The sequence below is a fragment of the Corella eumyota genome, chromosome 3 (assembly GCF_963082875.1).
Source record: "Corella eumyota chromosome 3, kaCorEumy4.1, whole genome shotgun sequence".
Lineage (NCBI taxonomy): Eukaryota > Metazoa > Chordata > Ascidiacea > Phlebobranchia > Corellidae > Corella > Corella eumyota.
This window is the reverse complement of record NC_137492.1, coordinates 5281421-5301118: the sequence shown is the minus strand read 5'-3', so window position 1 is coordinate 5301118 and position 19698 is coordinate 5281421. Positions and strand designations below refer to the sequence as shown.

General features: G+C 29.2%; 2 protein-coding genes across 3 annotated transcripts; both read left to right on the top strand.

Annotated features, from left to right (window-relative positions):
* The first annotated feature begins 4262 nt into the window (after nucleotides 1–4262).
* Nucleotides 4263–9444, top strand: LOC145744670 (translation initiation factor eIF2 assembly protein-like). Of its 2 annotated transcripts, XM_082562581.1 has the most exons (10): nucleotides 4263–4372; nucleotides 4638–4711; nucleotides 5997–6168; nucleotides 6469–6616; nucleotides 6986–7089; nucleotides 7504–7702; nucleotides 7795–7823; nucleotides 8024–8150; nucleotides 8478–8623; nucleotides 8699–9444. In XM_082562581.1, exons 2-10 carry the CDS (start codon nucleotides 4638–4640, stop codon nucleotides 8768–8770), a joined length of 1071 nt encoding a protein of 356 aa, XP_082418707.1. In that variant the 5' UTR covers nucleotides 4263–4372; the 3' UTR covers nucleotides 8771–9444. The 2 variants fall into 2 exon arrangements, with proteins under 2 accessions (XP_082418707.1, XP_082418708.1); XM_082562582.1 differs by lacking the exons at nucleotides 4263–4372; nucleotides 6469–6616; nucleotides 6986–7089; ... (3 more) ...; nucleotides 8478–8623; nucleotides 8699–9444 and having other exon boundaries at nucleotides 4637–4711; nucleotides 4769–6125.
* Nucleotides 9445–12594: 3150 nt separating this feature from the next.
* LOC145744475 (sulfite oxidase-like) lies at nucleotides 12595–19633 on the top strand. The gene is made up of 15 exons (XM_082562311.1): nucleotides 12595–13239; nucleotides 13365–13427; nucleotides 13497–13561; nucleotides 13636–13716; nucleotides 13881–14004; nucleotides 14121–14241; nucleotides 14446–14576; nucleotides 14959–15149; nucleotides 15434–15628; nucleotides 16071–16259; nucleotides 17140–17326; nucleotides 17674–17829; nucleotides 18327–18446; nucleotides 18595–18665; nucleotides 19076–19633. Exons 2-15 carry the CDS (start codon nucleotides 13425–13427, stop codon nucleotides 19131–19133), a joined length of 1692 nt encoding a protein of 563 aa, XP_082418437.1. The 5' UTR covers nucleotides 12595–13239; nucleotides 13365–13424; the 3' UTR covers nucleotides 19134–19633.
* Nucleotides 19634–19698: the final 65 nt, after the last annotated feature.

The following is a 19698-nucleotide window of genomic DNA, read 5'->3' as shown; positions in this document are numbered from 1 at the left end:
ATTGGAGCGACATGATAGGTAAGTTGTCAAAACCCCTAATTTGTGACGTCACTTATATAGCGTATATTACGAAAATACAAAGTTTACACCTGTATTTGACCACTTTCTAATATTTTGTTCACTTTTTTAAAGATATGTCGTGGTTGGGTACGTTTTCCTCCACAAAATATAAAAAAAGAATTGGAGCGACATGCTAGGTAAGTTGTCAAAACCCCCGATTTGTGACGTCACTTATATAGCGTATATTACGAAAATACAAAGTTTACACCTGTATTTGACCACTTTTTAATATTTTGTTCACTTTTTTAAAGATATGTCGTAATTAAGTGCGTTGTTCTTTACAAAATATCAAAAATAAATTGGAGCGACATGCTAGGTAAGTTGTCAAAACCCCCGATTTGTGACGTCACTTATATAGCGTATATTACGAAAATACAAAGTTTACACCTGTATTTAACCACTTTCTAATATTTTGTTCACTTTTTTGAAAATATGTCGTATAATTAAGTGCGTTGTTCTTTACAAAATATCAAAAATAATTTGGAGCGACATGATAGGTAAGTTGTCAAAACCCCTAATTTGTGACGTCACTTATATGGCGTGTATTACGAAAATACAAAGTTTACACCTGTATTTGACCACTTTCTAATATTTTGTTCACTTTTTTAAAGATATGTCGTGGTTGGGTACGTTTTCCTCCACAAAATATAAAAAAAGAATTGGAGCGACATGCTAGGTAAGTTGTCAAAACCCCCGATTTGTGACGTCACTTATATAGCGTATATTACGAAAATACAAAGTTTACACCTGTATTTGACCACTTTCTAATATTTTGTTTACTTTTTTGAAGATATGTCGTAATTAAGTGCGTTGTTATTTACAAAATATCAAAAATAAATTGGAGCGACATGATAGGTAAGTTGTCAAAATCCCCGATTTGTGACGTCACTTCTATAGCGTATATTACAAAAATACAAAGTTTACACCTGTATTTGACCACTTTTTAATATTTTGTTCACTTTTTTGAAGATATGTCGTAATTAAATGCATTGTCCTCCACAAAATATCAAAAATAAATTGGAGCGACATGATAGATAAGTTGTCAAAACCCACGATTTGTGACGTCACTTCTATAGCGTATATTACAAAAATACAAAGTTTACACCTGTATTTGACCACTTTCTAATATTTTGTTCACTTTTTTGAAGGTATCTTGTGGTTGGGTACGTTGTTCCTTACAAAATATCAAAATTAAAGTGGAGCGACATGATAGGTAAGTTGTCAAAACCCCCGATTTGTGACGTCACTTATATAGCGTATATTACGAAAATACAAAGTTTACACCTGTATTTGTCCACTTTCTAATATTTTGTTCACTTTTTTGAAGATATGTCGTAATTAAGTGCGTTGTTATTTACAAAATATCAAAAATAAATTGGAGCGACATGATAGGTAAGTTGTCAAAATCCCCGATTTGTGACGTCACTTCTATAGCGTATATTACAAAAATACAAAGTTTACACCTGTATTTGACCACTTTTTAATATTTTGTTCACTTTTTTGAAGATATGTCGTAATTAAATGCATTGTTCTTTACAAAATATCAAAAATAAATTGGAGCGACATGATAGGTAAGTTGTCAAAACCCACGATTTGTGACGTCACTTCTATAGCGTATATTACAAAAATACAAAGTTTACACCTGTATTTGACCACTTTCTAATATTTTGTTCACTTTTTTGAAGGTATCTTGTGGTTGGGTACGTTGTTCCTTACAAAATATCAAAATTAAAGTGGAGCGACATGATAGGTAAGTTGTCAAAACCCCTAATTTGTGACGTCACTTATATAGCGTATATTACGAAAATACAAAGTTTACACCTGTATTTGACCACTTTCTAATATTTTGTTCACTTTTTTAAAGATATGTCGTGGTTGGGTACGTTTTCCTCCACAAAATATAAAAAAAGAATTGGAGCGACATGCTAGGTAAGTTGTCAAAACCCCCGATTTGTGACGTCACTTATATAGCGTATATTACGAAAATACAAAGTTTACACCTGTATTTGACCACTTTTTAATATTTTGTTCACTTTTTTAAAGATATGTCGTAATTAAGTGCGTTGTTCTTTACAAAATATCAAAAATAAATTGGAGCGACATGCTAGGTAAGTTGTCAAAACCCCCGATTTGTGACGTCACTTATATAGCGTATATTACGAAAATACAAAGTTTACACCTGTATTTAACCACTTTCTAATATTTTGTTCACTTTTTTGAAAATATGTCGTATAATTAAGTGCGTTGTTCTTTACAAAATATCAAAAATAATTTGGAGCGACATGATAGGTAAGTTGTCAAAACCCCTAATTTGTGACGTCACTTATATGGCGTGTATTACGAAAATACAAAGTTTACACCTGTATTTGACCACTTTCTAATATTTTGTTCACTTTTTTAAAGATATGTCGTGGTTGGGTACGTTTTCCTCCACAAAATATAAAAAAAGAATTGGAGCGACATGCTAGGTAAGTTGTCAAAACCCCCGATTTGTGACGTCACTTATATAGCGTATATTACGAAAATACAAAGTTTACACCTGTATTTGACCACTTTCTAATATTTTGTTTACTTTTTTGAAGATATGTCGTAATTAAGTGCGTTGTTATTTACAAAATATCAAAAATAAATTGGAGCGACATGATAGGTAAGTTGTCAAAATCCCCGATTTGTGACGTCACTTCTATAGCGTATATTACAAAAATACAAAGTTTACACCTGTATTTGACCACTTTTTAATATTTTGTTCACTTTTTTGAAGATATGTCGTAATTAAATGCATTGTCCTCCACAAAATATCAAAAATAAATTGGAGCGACATGATAGATAAGTTGTCAAAACCCACGATTTGTGACGTCACTTCTATAGCGTATATTACAAAAATACAAAGTTTACACCTGTATTTGACCACTTTCTAATATTTTGTTCACTTTTTTGAAGGTATCTTGTGGTTGGGTACGTTGTTCCTTACAAAATATCAAAATTAAAGTGGAGCGACATGATAGGTAAGTTGTCAAAACCCCCGATTTGTGACGTCACTTATATAGCGTATATTACGAAAATACAAAGTTTACACCTGTATTTGTCCACTTTCTAATATTTTGTTCACTTTTTTGAAGATATGTCGTAATTAAGTGCGTTGTTATTTACAAAATATCAAAAATAAATTGGAGCGACATGATAGGTAAGTTGTCAAAATCCCCGATTTGTGACGTCACTTCTATAGCGTATATTACAAAAATACAAAGTTTACACCTGTATTTGACCACTTTTTAATATTTTGTTCACTTTTTTGAAGATATGTCGTAATTAAATGCATTGTTCTTTACAAAATATCAAAAATAAATTGGAGCGACATGATAGGTAAGTTGTCAAAACCCACGATTTGTGACGTCACTTCTATAGCGTATATTACAAAAATACAAAGTTTACACCTGTATTTGACCACTTTCTAATATTTTGTTCACTTTTTTGAAGGTATCTTGTGGTTGGGTACGTTGTTCCTTACAAAATATCAAAATTAAAGTGGAGCGACATGCTAGGTAAGTTGTCAAAACCCACAATTTGTGACGTCACTTATATAGCGTATATTACGAAAATACAAAGTTTACACCTGTATTTGTCCACTTTCTAATATTTTGTTTACTTTTTTGAAGATATGTCGTGGTTGGGTACGTTGTCCTCCACAAAATATAAAAAAATAATTGGAGCGACATGCTAAGTAAGTTGTCAAAACCCCCGATTTGTGACGTCACTTCTATAGCGTATATTACAAGAATACAAAGTTTACACCTGTATTTGACCACTTTCTATTATTTTGTTCACTTTTTTAAATGTATGTTGTGGTTGGGTACGTTGTCCTTCACCAAATATAAAAATGATTTGGAGCGACATAATAGGTAAGTTGTCAAAACCCCCGATTTGTAACGTCAGTAAAAACACGTATTTAAGTTTAGTACAAAAGTTTACTCCTGTTTTTAACAGTTTTTTAATGTTTTGTTTAATATTATTTTATGTTTAAACTGTTAAGTACCTTGTTAACTTATTATACATTAGGTTTAATTTCATTTTGTTTTATTTAAAGGGGCTATTTTACCCCGTTCTTTTTTGTATTGTACGATCAAAAAATATTTGGAATCATTATTTTTTATAATTATCCGCCCAAGCAAAATTCTCTGCTACTCTCTGCCAGCTCTCTGGCAGAAAGGTGGTGGTTGCTGACTTGACAAGAATTAAAAGCAAATAAAACCAATTGAGCGTTTAGTGGTTGGCGGATAATTCAACAAGAAACAGGATAATTTTATAGTTTTAGGTAAGTTTTGGGCAACATAAATGCTTTTATCCTGTTTTGCGTGGTTTAACTGTTTAAATGTTGCAAAATTTATGTAAATGTTAATTAAAAACCAAGCGTTAAAATCGAACGCTACACTTTCCGCATGAATAGTTTCTCTGAAGAAATCAAAACAATTTTTATGAAACACGTTGTTTCAAGTTTTGCGCAGTTGTTTCGTTATTTCGTATATTTAAAAGGAAATTAAAACCTAACTGTTAAATTTTTGTGTTTAATATCATTTTAGATGGACCCCCAAGATGTTGTTAATTGTATGTTTTCAAATTGGTATTCTTTGTTTAAGAAAAACACAATAAAAAGGTACGTTTTTTTATAATTTTAATTTCTTTTAATTGTTTCTTTTTAATTTAAATTTAGTTGCTTAAAAGAGATTTTTGTCAACTTTCTGCAAACATGTTACGTGGATTATTAAAAAAAAAATGTTTAAACTGTCTGAAAACCAACAATGCATGGACTAGTAAAAGAGCACTTCAAACGAGCAGCAGAAGTCTAAAATTCGCATTTCTTGATCATCGAACCATAGTAGAAATCTCGGGAAAAGATTCAGTTGAGTTATTACAAGGGTTGCTAACTAACGATATTGAAAGATTAACCTCCTCCAAGGTAATGTACTCAATGATGTTAAACACTAATGGAAGAGTAGATCATGATTTGATTTTATACCAAACAGAAACTGGAAATGTTTTAGTGGATTGCGAATTGACGAGAGCTGAAGATTTAATAAAATCTTTTAAACGATACAAACTTCGTAAAAAGGCACAAATTGTTTTAAAAGATGAACTAAAAGTTTGGCAATATATTAACGTGAATAATAACAGTAATCATTTTGAAAATGCTAGTGATTTATTAACAGACAAAAACAATGTAGTAACAATGTCGCAAGACCCAAGATTAAACCTAATGGGGTGTAGGATTGTGTCTAACACACAGCCGTTTAGTGATAGTTTATTAACTTCAACTGATGAATATCATAAACTAAGATACCAACTCGGAATTCCTGAAGGACCAGTTGATCTTCCTCCAGGAAAATGTCTGCCATTAGAAAGTAACATTGACTTTATGCACGGTATTAACTTTCATAAAGGTTGTTACTTGGGGCAAGAGTTAACAGCAAGGACACATCACACGGGCGTAATTCGTAAGCGATTAACCCCGGTTCAAATCCTGACTGGCACAACTCCTGATTCGAATTCCAATCTAAAAGATGAAAAAGGAAAAAGTGTTGGAAAATTCAGAGCTTCAAACAATGGCAAATTTGGTCTAGCTTTATTAAAGTTATCTCATTTAAATAAGATTTTAGTGGCTGAAAATAGAGCTGAAATAATTGGGAAAACTCCAGATTGGTGGCATAATAAGGGGGAAAGTTTTTCCGATGGAATTTGCGAAAAGACTTAAAAAAAATTTGTTTAGAAATTTTTGATAAATAAATTATTATATATTTTTTAACTTAAAATAGTCTCTTTTATTAAATTGCATTATGTGCATTGCATCCTAAAAAGATTTTAACTTTTAAAAGTATTGAATTGAAATATTAACTGATGTTTTCACTTAGAAAATGAAGTTTTGTTTAATCTTTATGTTGAAGTGTTGCCATTCCACTGAGTGAGGAATTTATCTCCTACCTTAAGAAGGATGGTCCTCTTATTCTTCCTAGGGGAACAAATGTTGGGGGAAATTTCTGTTCCCAGGGAGAAGACAGTGAAGAAGACGAAGAGGAACAAGGAAGTTGGAGCAAAGAAGAATTAATTGATGACCTGGTAATTTTTTGCTTTTTGTTTATTTTAAATTCTTTTTTAAACTTTAAATTATCTTGTCTGCCTCGTAATAAGCTTTTTATTAAATTTTTTTAATGTCCTTTATTTTGATTGTTATAAGTTAGATTAACTAGTTGATTTCAATTGCCGCATCATGGTCGCAACTCTGAACTAATATTTGTGTTCGCGATTATTTACTCATGATTATTTACTCGCGCACCACAATGGACAGTTATATTTCATTTCCTAAGCTCTATTATAAATACTATAGATTATAAATGTAATTGATTTGCTCATCTTCAGAACAATGGCCCAGATTTTACGTCATTAGTAAACCAAATACAGCAAGGAATTGAGTTAATGGGTGGGAATGTTTTTCCAAAGTTAAGTTGGAGTGCGCCCACTGATGCCATGTGGATCAATCACAATTCCTTGAAGTGCTCGACACCTGGTAAAATATTTTTTTTTTTGATATGGCCAACATGCTTTAACTTTATTTTCCCAGGCCATGGTAGCAGTTAAATTTTTATTTTAAAGTGTTTATCTTAAATTTATTAAGGTTATATAACCAGTTAAAAATTTACAATATTTTTTGTGTTTATCTAAAATAAAATTTCATGTTATTGACTAAAAGTATGTCTTAGATGCAAAACACCATTGCCACTATTACTACTATTACAGAGAGTTTAAGCAAGCTAAAGTATAGCAATTATATATAATTAAGACACACCGAAAAATAGGCTATTAATTTATTGGATCTGTTAAAAAATATATTATTGGAATAGATAAAATGTAATAAATAACTGAAAATAATTTTTAGGTGAAATAATTCTTCTTCTAAAGAGTTCTCAATTTGTAAATTATGATTTAACTTCACCTTTCAAACTTTGTAACGATGAAAATATTCCTGAAGTACAACTAAAGGTTTGTAAAATATTTTTAAAACCCAATGTATGATAGGCCTATCTCTATTCATTTTTTAAACTGTATTGAATGTGTCAAAATTTATTGCTTTTTAACATAATGTCTTACCAATTCATAATTACTAAGGATACCGAAATCTGTTTTTTTTTAAATAACGATAATGCAAATTTGTGTATGCATTAAATTTTAGAATATTATTGGTATGTTAAAGGGTGTAATTTTAGGACTACTAGAATTTATAAGTCCTGTATTTAATCCCTTCAGTAGAGCACTATAAACGTTTCATATTTTAGAAAGCTGAAAATCAATTGGCAAGTTAAAAAAGTATACAACTTTTTCAAAATTTTTCAAGAATAATTTTTTTTCTGTAATAATAAATTTTGAAGAAAAAACAAACCTTTTTTTATTTTCCAGTTAATTTTGCGCAAATTTGCCAACCTAGTTCCTGGAATGGAGTTTAGATGTTTTGTTCGTAATCAGCAACTGATTGCAGTTAGCCAAAGAGATTACAAACAACATTATGACTTCATAATCAAAGATAAAGATGATTTAGCTGAGGAAATTTATGATTTTGTTACAGAAAAAGTTATTCCAATTTTTTCCAGTCAAAATTGTAAATATAAATTTGTTTTTATTTTTGGTTGAATATTATTAAAATAAAAATTTTAGTAATTAATTTTTAAAATTTTTTTTGTTCTTTTCTAGTTGTTGTTGACGTGTACAAAAAGTTAAGCGTAAGTTACTTTTTTTTGCAATTCGCAATTTTTCTATATTTTTATTGTTCCACAATTGTTAACAAATTAAGTCAAGATTGATATACAATTATTGTTTAATATTACTTTTTTGAATAAATATAATGCTCAAAAGGAACTAGGATTGATTAGAGTAGAGTAAGCTGATTCTAAAAAAGTTAAATATTTCAACCTTTTTTAAGGGTAAATACTGGATCATAGATTTCAACCCCTTCGGTAAAATGGTTGATTCCTTGTTGTTCACATGGGAAGAATTAAAGCAAGGGGAATTAGAACAATCAGATGCTTGTGTCGATCTTACTAATAATGGTTAGACTTTGGAACTTATATTATATTTTCATCATATATTATTCTATTCTTGTTCAAGTTGATTAAATGTGAACACAATAACTAAACTTTTTTGTTTGAAAAAAACAACATTCAATATCCTAAAGGCAATTAAATACTGTAAAACTTATAGCTATTTATGCTAAAATTGACTTGTTTTTCTATTTTTGAAAAAATTAAAAAAAAATCACTATAAACTTCACAATTTAACAAATCTTCTTTGACTATGGCTGGCTATAATTTACCTATATTATAATAATAACAAAATACTATTCAATTGTTAAATTGACTAACAAATGTAAACTTTAGATGGGGAAACAGTTGGGCAGTTTAGGTACGCTGACTCCAACTCTACACTTCAACCCAGTCAATACTTAAGCTACAGAATGCCGCAAGATTTTATTGATCTAAGTTATGGAAATGATGCAACCAAACTTGTAGATTTTATGAGAATGGTGTGTAGTGTTTAGTGCTAATGTTAATACTATAGACACCTATTTTTGCTATTTAAAAATGTATCACTTTTTTAGAAAATGCAAAATAATGAGGACTCACTTTCTGATGACAGTAATGAAGACTGGGCATTGCCGAACAACCAATAATTAATCAATAAGACCCAAGTCGGTGTCCATACAATTATAAAACAATATAAGATGGCCAAGTGAGGAATGAAGTGCGTTTTCCTTTTACAATTAAAAAAGGAGAATATTTTGTTAGAAATAGATTGTCCATTTTTTGTTTTAATAAATACAAAATTATGGAGTTAAACAAATCTGTGTAATTATGTACAGCAGAAAATAAGCTGGGCTGGCACATTTGTAAACTAAAAATAAAAATGTTCCATAAATAAAATAGTTTGTGGAAATAAATCCCGCAAAAATGGTGAAATTTTCACCTAGAAATGCCCGGCTCAATGTCAAATAATTACAACAAACAGGCTATAAACTGGATTTAGTGCGACTCAAATTGCAGTTAATAGGTACAGTATTGTCATTTATCATCCTAGATTGCTTTTGCTGATTTAATATAAGCCAACTGCAGTAAAGAACATGTATTTATTGCAATTGCGTACACTAGCCGAAAATTGATTTATGTAATTTGCAAACGGTGTTGCATAACAATGTGTTTTTCTCCTATAATTTTAAAACTGCTATTTATATATTAAGGTTCACATTGGTTTACTGTTTAAGATAACCAATAGGCTATTGTATATTTAAAGGTATTTTTTCTCTGTAGTTTATTTAAAATAAATATAACCTTCGTTTTTATGGCATGAGACGTGACAATAAACAAATTTTATGGCAGGGCAATTGCGTAATTGATACCCTGTTATTTTGGTTACCTGTTTAGGCCGTAACAAATTTCATACGGTAGCGAGTGGTAAACAGCATTTATAATAACAAAACAAGGCGGTGGGTATGACTAAGCAAAATTTATCAAGACACTTGTTTACCCCTGATTTACAGCTTCTTTTAAAAAAAAGTTTAATTTACCTTACATTAAGTGGTTATGTGGATAAAATAGGCGATGACAATGCTAGCAATATAGTTTAGATGGAACAAGCAAAATGTATAATTAAGGCTAATAAATTACTCACGATAAAAAAATATTGTTTGAGGTCGGGCTACTTAATAAACAGTTGAACTTAATTTTAATAAACAGTTGAACTTAAATTTAATAAACAGTTCTTTAAACTGGTGTAGAGTTACTAGATTATATTGTTGTAGTTATTTTGGTTGGTTATTTGGTTTAACTGTTTAATTTGATTTGACCCCGTTTACAGATTCATTTTATTATGATTATTATGGTTCGAAATCTTAGATTTCGAAACATATTGTTATTGTCATTATATTTATTATGGTTCGAAATCTTAGATTTCGAAACATATTGTTATTGTCATTATATTTATTATTATTATTATTATTATTATTATTATTATTGTTTTTATTCTTATTTGACAAATTTTGAAAGACGATAACTTTTGTTCTTTAAAACTAAAAGTTCTAAATTTTTAGTATGTTTGTTATTATCCCAACGAATCGCAAACCTCCTATTAACGACATTTAAATGTCACTAATTACTAATTAATATATTTTATTATTAAAATTTAAAGATTAAATTTGCTGAAATTTTAATATGTTGTTGGTATTATTATTTTGTATGTTGCTATTTAAAATGAAGATTTAACTCTAGCTAAATATCGTTTAATCATTATTTTAGTTTTTTTATAATTGTTTTTATTCTTATTTGACAAATTTTGAAAGACGATAACTTTTGTTCTTTAAAAGTAAAAGTTCTAAATTTTTAGTATGTTTGTTATTATCCCAACGAATCGCAAACCTCCTATTTACGACATTTAAATGTCACTAATTACTAATTAATATATTTTATTATTAAAATTTAAAGATTAAATTTTCTGAAATTTTAATATGTTGTTGGTATTATTATTTTGTATGTTGCTATTTAAAATGAAGATTTAACTCTAGCTAAATATCATTTAATCATTATTTTAGTTTTTTATAAAATAACGAATCAGTGTGAGTTTAACGCTTGAATAATTTAATAGCGTTCTGGTCGCCGTCAAAAATCGTCCTTTTCGCTGTCCATTAAAGTAAAAAATATTGGTTGAAAATTTAAGTAAAATGTTAAAGTATAAGTAGAAAATGTGTAAAATTTTTTTTTTAATTGTTTTGTTATTATTATATTTTAATACTCGTTTGATTACCAAAAATTAAGAACGGTATTTTGCTTTTAAATTTAGTTTACTTTTATATTACAATATCAATGAATGCGTGTTCGTTTGTTAAAATTAGGTTTAAATTTAAAAAAGTTAATATTTAAATTTATAATTTATTTAATAAACCTACTAAATAAATTATATTTATAAAAAAGAATCAAACGATTTCGAACCATATTTTATTTATCAAATAAATCTAGTTATTATTATTATTGTTTTTATTCTTATTTGACGAATTTTGAAAGACGATAACATTTGTTCTTTAAAACTAAAAGTTCTAAATTTTTAGTATGTTTGTTATTATCCCAACGAATCGCAAACCTCCTATTAACGACATTTAATTATCACTAATTACTAATTAATATATTTTATTATTAAAATTTAAAGATTAAATTTGCTGAAATTTTAATATGTTGTTGGTATTATTATTTTGTATGTTGCTATTTAAAATGAAGATTTAACTCCAGCTAAATATCGTTTAATCATTATTTTAGTTTTTTTATAAAATAATAAATCAGTGTGAGTTTAACGCTTGAATAATTTAATAGCGTTCTGGTCGCCGGTCAAAAATCGTCCTTTTCGCTGTCTATTAAAGTAAAAAATATTGGTTGAAAATTTAAGTAAAATGTTAAAGTATAAGTCAAAAATTTGTAAAATTTTTTTTTTAATTGTTTTGTTATTATTATACTTTAATACTCGTTTGATTACTAAAAAATTAAGATTGGTATTTTGCTTTTAAATTTAGTTTACTTTTCTATTACAATATCAATGAATGCGTGTTCGTTTGTTAAAATTAGGTTTAAATATAAAAAAAATCATATTTAAATTTATAATTTAATTAATAAACCTACTAAATAAATTATATTTATAAAAAAAAATCAAACGATTTCGAACCATATTTTATTTATCAAATAAATCTAGTATTTGGTTTGGTATTTTGTTTAGGTTTTAGTTATAAACGACAAGACGTTAACAGTAATACTTTTATTGTAATTCGGCAAAACACTTACACGGTTTGATTAAAAGTTGTATTACAAGATCAGCTAGATTGCTAGACTGACGTTAAAGTTAAAGTACGGTTTGTAGGTCCAGTTATTGCGAGATGCGACGGTGGCCAACTATCGCTAGATTGGCCCGACGATGTAACGATGACCAACTATCGGTAGATTGGTGAAGAATGTTTAAATTGTTCCAGTATTTATAGCACAACCGAAAGGCAATAAAAGTTCGTTCGTTGTAAAGCCGCTGGCCTTCTACGACAGGTTACGTGGCTAATTCTCGTTAAGGGCGATTTTAGAGTGCATTGTTTGAAGTTGACGCCCGTCGTAACGAGAATAATTGTTGTACGTGTCCGGTCAATGACATTAAACTAGCTTGAACTTAGAATTGATTGTAATAGGCTTATTACAATTGATTCTACACTGGTGCGTAATAAAATAAACTGGTGGGTACTCTCTCCATAAAGGTGATTTAAATCATCATCTGATATAACATTAAAGTTAAGGACTTTTTTCGTAAAAATCGGATGAACAATGTACTTTATTGTGTAGCTTTGTAGTTCGTGGTTCGTGCTTAACAAAAGCCATGTGTTATTTCGTTATTTCACAAGTTCCTTAAAGCGATAATTTATTAAAATCTGGGTAGTAATTATAAAGTGCACTGTGACAACTGACACTCGTAATAACTAGTTGTTTTTATAAAAAAAATATATTACAGCCATAAAAGATATAAGCCAGACTTGAGATTCGTTCTGAAATGAGCTAGAAAAAGCTCGTCCTAAATTGAGGGTGGGTTTTGCAGATTTGGCCATTCTACACGCCACTAAAAACGACGCTTTTTTGCGGTCTAAATTAACCAGAACGTTCAACGTCAGAAGGACGTGTACGCATTTCGTGAAATGCTATTTAAGATTGCGTTATGTGATAATTTGTTATGTAACAAAATTAAAGTTATATAACCTTTTCTTTAAATTGCGCATAAGTTTTGGAAAGTGTGTTAAAAGTTGTGTTAACCAATATAATATGTACGGTGTACAGGATGTAAGGGTTATAGAGTACAGTAGGTCAATAAAAACATTACAGACAGAAGCTAAAGAAGTAAACTACTTGTTTACTGTTTACTTAAAAACCTGTTAAAGTAAACACATACGTGTAAAAGTTATGTACACAAACTGACTAACTGTTTTATTATCAAACAAAGTCTATAAACTGAATCAATATTACACTAGCAGACAAAGCTATAAATAGCATATGGGTTGAAAGACTAATTGATTTATCTGGCAATCTATTTACACATGTTATTTTGATTTTTAGAAGTTTCATGTTTTATATAAAGGTTATATATATCGTATTTTTTTGTTAAAAGTCATAATAGCAATTTAAAAATTGTGTAAAATATAAATTTTAAAATGGTTTAAACTCTATTATTCTTTTATATTTAAATTTTTTTTTAAATTTAAGGCAATTTTTATGTTGATTTAAAACTGCTATGCATTCATAGTTCTTCTAATACAAAAAATAATGGTAAGTATATTAACCTTAAACATATATTTTTTTTATTTGGTTAACTTTTATTAATATTTATTTTTAAAGGTTTTGAATTGCATAAAAGTTGGAAAAATTATTTCATTGAATAGAACTTTAGCTCCACTGGCAAGGTAATCTTGTTTTTTTTTATTATTCATCGAAGCTTTAAACAAAAAATCAACACAACTTTTGTTTTATTTAATAGATCATGTTTTATAAAAGAAAGACATTATAGTACTGGTAATGATGCTAAAGATGATAAGGGCTATGCAAATAATCAAAAGAGGTATGACTACTTTTTGAAATCCAAAATAAATATTTAAATTCAAATTTTATTTATAATAAAAAATGCTCAAATTTAATGTAAACAACTAATTAAATGTAATTTTTAATGTTTGTTAAATTTGGTATATATTCGATTTTTAAATTATTATTATTTTTTTAAACAAGCTGGGGAAAGCCTTTAGCATTATTAGGAGGAGGTGCTCTACTCAGCTTTGCTGTTTACAAACAACTTAAAGATACCAAGTCAAGTTCTAACTTTATGCTTGAAACTGCAGTTGCAAATGCAAAGGTATATATCTAAAAAAACTTATTTGTATGTTTTTACGTTGCATTTTAATTTTGTTTTTATTTTTTGTCATGTAAAATAAAAATAAAAAAATAAAATATTTTTAAAAATTAATTCAGAAACTGCCAGTTTTTACATCTGATGATGTGGCGGATCATTCAAATAAAGATACAGGAATATGGGTGTCTTACAAAAATTCTGTTTATGACATTTCTGAGTTTGTTGACTCTCACCCAGGAGGTAAATATAATTAAATTAAAATTAAAAAAAATTGTGTGTTTTTTTTAATAGCAAAACTAAAAAAAGACATTTAAAATAGTCTCACAAAAATTATAAATATTGAAACTGTAAAAATTTAAATTGTAAAATATTATTTAAAAGCAAATAAAAATACTGTTTTGTTTTTTTGAATTTGTAAATTTTTTGTTTTATTTTGTGTCACAGGAGAAAAAATCCTCCTTGGAGCAGGAGGACCTATTGATCCCTTCTGGAACATGTATGCAGTCCACCAAACTCCCGAAGTTCTAGAAATATTGGATCAGTATAAAATTGGCCAACTCGATCTTAAAAGCCAGGTGTGATTTATTATTTGCATAGTCATTATTGGGGTATTAATCACATTTTTTGTCACGTAGCAAGAGGTTGTAAATTGTTTTACAACAGTTAAATGTTACCTTTTGTTTGGTTTAAAATACTAAACTGCAGTTATCGTACACCTAAGCCACAAAATGTTAGCATTGTATTTAATTTTTAGTAGTTTTAAAGGACTTAAAAGTATTTTATCAAATATTTATTATCTATAAAATACATAACAACATGCTAAACTAACGTAATATATTATTATAGGTAATAAATAAAGTTATAGTCAATTTTTTTCAACTGTATAATAATATTTATAAAAAATTACTGTATAATAGCTTTATTAAAAAAAAATTTTTAATAAAAGAAATTTAACAGAAACCTATAAATTTGGATGATCCATTTGCGAATGATCCCTATCGCCTCCCAGTGTTTAGAGTGAACTCTAAAAAACCTTTTAATGCCGAGCCCCCTGTTGACTTACTGACCGACACTTTTATAACACCCAACGAGTTATTTTATGTTCGTAATCATTTGCCTGTCCCCAATATCGACCCCAAAACATATAGGTTTGAAAATTTTAATTTTTAAAAAAAATTTCATTTGTAATTATAATTTATTATAAGTGTATATACATGAAATATTTATATAATGCAATATTTAAACATAAAAAAGGCAATGTTTTAGGAGGTTTTAATTCAAAAAAACTATATATTGGATTTTTTTTATTATTTTAGGTGGCTATAGTATACGATCATCTTTTTTTTATTTTTTTTACAGATTTAAAATTTTTAGTCGTTTTATATTGTAAACTTTTTTGTTAAAAAGATTTTAATATCGTTCTTATTTTTAGACTTGAAGTTAAAGTCGGGCAAAAGACGTTAAACCTTTCACTCGACGAACTCAAAACCAAATACAAGCCAGTCACAATAACAACAACTTTACAATGCGCGGGAAATCGCAGAGAAGAAATGTCCAATTTTAAAACTGTCAAGGGACTGACTTGGGGACCGAGTGCGATTGGAACGGCACGCTGGACGGGCGTAAGGTAGAATATGTTTTTAATTAAAATACCGAAATATATTTAAAATATGTTTTGTTTTAAACTTCGTAATTAACTTTTGGGGTATTTATTTGTAGTAGTTTGTGTTTTAAATTTTTTTTTAACGCTCGTTATGCATTTTCTATTTTAATAAAACTGTACCCTTAAAATGTTATTAAAATTGGTCCAGGTAAAAATATTAATCATGCAGTTCCCGGTTTAAGTCCCATAGTGCGCAGTGTGATATGCTGATTATGGCATCAGGTTACCAGCCGGAAGGTTTTAGGTTCAAGCCGCACCAACACCAAACGAATTTGAACTCAATCTCGTTGTTTACGGATGGCTTAAATACGTCATACTAATATAAACTACTTCATTTAAAAAAAAAAACAAAAAACAATAAACAAACCAAGTAAAACATATAAACAAATGCCATTTTGTTGCCCAGACTTCGCGATATATTACTTAGAGCTGGAATCGACCAATCCGATCCAAATATAAAACACATTCAGTTCGATGGGATAGACGATGACATCACTAAAGCGCCGTACGGGGCTTCTGTGCCCAAAAGCAAGGCAATGAATTTTGATGAAGACGTGATAGTGGCTTACCAAATGAACGGAGTCGATATTCCTAAGTAAGATTTTGAAATTTTTGTTTTGAAATTTTTCTAAATTAAGGTTTTTTTTAATTTAGTTTATATTTCATATAGTCCGTGGTTTTTTGGGGCATTTTTTACTCCTGTTTTTTTAATTTTTAACCAGTTTTTATCTAAATCAACGTGTTTTGTTTGGTGATATGTAAAAAATATCGCCTTATAGCTACATTATTACAACTTTCTGGTGTTTTTAAATACATTTTTACGTTTAAAAAATGAAAGTTTACTGCAGTTAATAGTAACGATTATTGGCAAAAAGATATTTATTACCTTAATAGCCTATTATATAAAAACATTAATTCGAAATATAAAAATACTGATAAGAAAACTGATAAGGCGTAGGTTTTTTGGAAAAACCCGATAAAACGACCAAGAATAAAAATACTACCACATATCAGCACTTGCCCTTTAATCTTTTAACATGATTGCCTATTTTTCGGTAATAAGAGCAGCAGTATGTATTTTTAAATCAAAAAACTGCTGACTTTTGCTCTACATATTGTACTTTTTTTGAGTATCGTTGATTGGTGTATATATATATATTTTTTTTTTTGTATATATCTTTATCCTCGATTTGGGAAAGTCGAATGCGCGACTTAAACATAGAGTAACATCAGTTAATCCGACCCAGTCTCGAGTTGCCTGTGGCAGTTTGGGATATTATAGATTATAATTGCCCAATAATTATGCTGCTGATTACGTGCTGGCTCAGCAGGAGTTCATACCGTTTATAGCGCCTTACTCAAGGGCGCTACAGCATGAGATTAGTTGGGATTAAACCCACGACCTCATGTGTGGTGTAGCAAGTGTTCTTATCACTACACCAAGCTGCCGGTATTGCAATGTGTTTTTTTTCTAGAGATCATGGCTATCCGGTAAGAGCTATTGTTCCTGGTTACGTGGGCGCCAGAAATGTGAAATGGTTGCACAAAATAACAGCCAGTGACGAAGAAAGTCGGTCACATTGGCAGAGAAATGATTACAAGGGCTTTTCGCCGAGTGCCACGTTTGAAACTGCCGACTATTCGAAAACACAATCCATTCAGGTTATTTTTTTTTCATTTTTAACAAGTAAACGTAATGTGTAAAGAATTTTATACGCCTGTTATTTATTTGATTTTATCATTTTGTTATTCTCGATTGAGCGATGTGTTGGCCTTATTACCCTGGCTATGATTAATAGTTAATATTGATATTTTGCAATTTAAGTGTTTTTAACTTATAACAAAAAAACACTTCTAAATTTCTTGCGCCATCGTGAAAAATATTTCCAACGACTCGTAGTGTTTTTCCCTACATATTTACATACAATACCGCATAGCGCGTACACAAATATTTTTTCTTCACCCAAGTTCTAGTTACCAAATAAAAACAAGTTGTTTTTTCCACGTAGGAGCTTCCTGTTATTTCCGTGGTCTCAAGCCCGTCACGTGACTCGACCGTCGATGCGTACGAAGATTGTATTGATGTAAAGGGATATGCGTGGAGCGGCGGAGGCAGGGATATTATAAGAGTGGACGTGTCCGCCGACGGTGGCAAAACGTGGCAGGTAATTTTGTATGCACTGTCGTTCAATGGCCTTTAAATGTTAAGGAGTTAATTAAAAACTATAAAGTTAAGTGTGGATTTAACTTTGCGCATCTATATGCGATAGTTCATAAGGTCATATTAGATATTGCTGAAACAGACTGTGTGTATTTTATTTTTAAAGGACAATGTCAAACTCTTAAAAAAAAGAAATATGTTGGCTAAACCAACGGCATTAGGTTTAAATATAACGCGTTATGCTAAAGGACCTTATGCTTAAACACACTTAACATATTTGCCTTACTTATAGCCTATAAAGATAAATATATGACTTGTTTCCGTCGATTATAAACTTTGTTATTGAGCACATTAAAAAAAGGCCATGCTTTGACTATTAGTAACAACATTTTTTTAGTTCACTAACGGTGTTTTAGCGCGATTAAAAATATTTTATTTTACATTATATGTTGTATCATTAGTTATTATATACATTTTATTATAAATATTTTTCTATTACAGGAAGCAAAGTTAACAAAGGACAAGCCTGGAGCTGACGATAGCTCGAAGGCCTGGGCCTGGACATTATGGGATGCCGAAGTTAAAGTTAAACCAGCAAGCAAAGCAGTCATTGTTTGCAAAGTAAATATTCAAGTTCTTAGCAATGTTTGTTATGCAAAACAGTAACACGTAAAAGTAAATCGGAAAATTGCAATTTTTTTGTTAAATTAAACTTTATTAAGTTGCTCTAAGCCGTTTTATTTGTTTTAATCTTTTTCTTTTCTTTTAGGCTATTGATTCCTCTTACAACAGCCAACCAGAAAATATTGACGCTATTTGGAATTTGCGTGGATTTTTAACGTAAGTTTAAGTTTACCACGTTGCGTGTTATAATTTCGTATTTATTTGTTCTTGGTATGGATTGGTCGACTTCATGGACTGACTTAACATCAGTTACCTTGACTCCAGTAAATTTATTGGGTGGTTGGATAATATAGATTATAGTTGCCAAATTCTTGCTTATTAGTTTTTGGCTCGACAGGAGTTAGTATTATTTGTAGCGCCATGCTAAAGGGCGTAGTACTGAAAATCAAACCCAGGACCTCATGTATTTAATCCAAGCATTTTTATCACCACACCACGGTGTCGGTCCAGTTATTATTATTATTAAATTTTTAAAAAAAGTATAAAAAACTGCCCGCCTGATATATGGTATTTACAAAAATTTTCTATTAAAAAATCTTAAAATAATAAATTAATAATTTTCGCAGCAACACTTGGCATCGAGTCCCTATTAAAATAGCTGACGATGATGAAGAAGAAGAATAAAAAACAGATTTTTTTAAATTGTAAAATATTTTAACTTTTTTTTTTATTTTCACTAAATGTGCTATAATAATGCCTTTTCTTTTTTGTATTAACTGGTACGTCAGAGAGTGTGCTTTTATATGTGTACATAAGCCTACATTTATATGGTTGTAAAAGTAATAATGTTGTATTTGTATTTTGAATGTTGTTTATATTGCCAAATGCCTAATATTCGTGTTTTTGCATCTATGGTAAAAATATTTAATGTAACGTACCTTAAAAACTGATTAAGAAGCTTTGTTATAATAGGGTTTATGCAACTTAAGTATAATTGCCTATTTTATAAGAATTTAAAACCGTATATTTAACCTATTTTTCGATTACATTTTTAAGCCATATTTTGAAAATAGCAACTTAAATTGGTTTCATGCGTTGTTCGTTTGTTATATTTTTTAAATCGTGCAATTTAATAAACGTATATGTAAAATTATTACAAAATTAACTCTATTAATTTACGTGAAGTTACAAAAATAATTAGTTTAATCACTTTTTTACATTGTATTATTTTTTTATGTTAAATAATTTT

Excerpts from the sequence above, each read along its gene's own strand:
- LOC145744475 (XM_082562311.1), top strand. Across the intron at positions 15,150-15,433 it reads ATCGACCCCAAAACATATAG|ACTTGAAGTTAAAGTCGGGC; the intron begins GTTTGAAAATTT and ends TCTTATTTTTAG. Across the intron at positions 15,629-16,070 it reads GCACGCTGGACGGGCGTAAG|ACTTCGCGATATATTACTTA; the intron begins GTAGAATATGTT and ends TTTGTTGCCCAG.
- LOC145744670 (XM_082562581.1), top strand. The coding sequence starts at position 4,638 with ATGGACCCCCAAGATGTTGTTAATTGTATGTTTTCAAATTGGTATTCT. Across the intron at positions 6,617-6,985 it reads CTTGAAGTGCTCGACACCTG|GTGAAATAATTCTTCTTCTA; the intron begins GTAAAATATTTT and ends AATAATTTTTAG. Across the intron at positions 8,624-8,698 it reads TTGTAGATTTTATGAGAATG|AAAATGCAAAATAATGAGGA; the intron begins GTGTGTAGTGTT and ends TCACTTTTTTAG.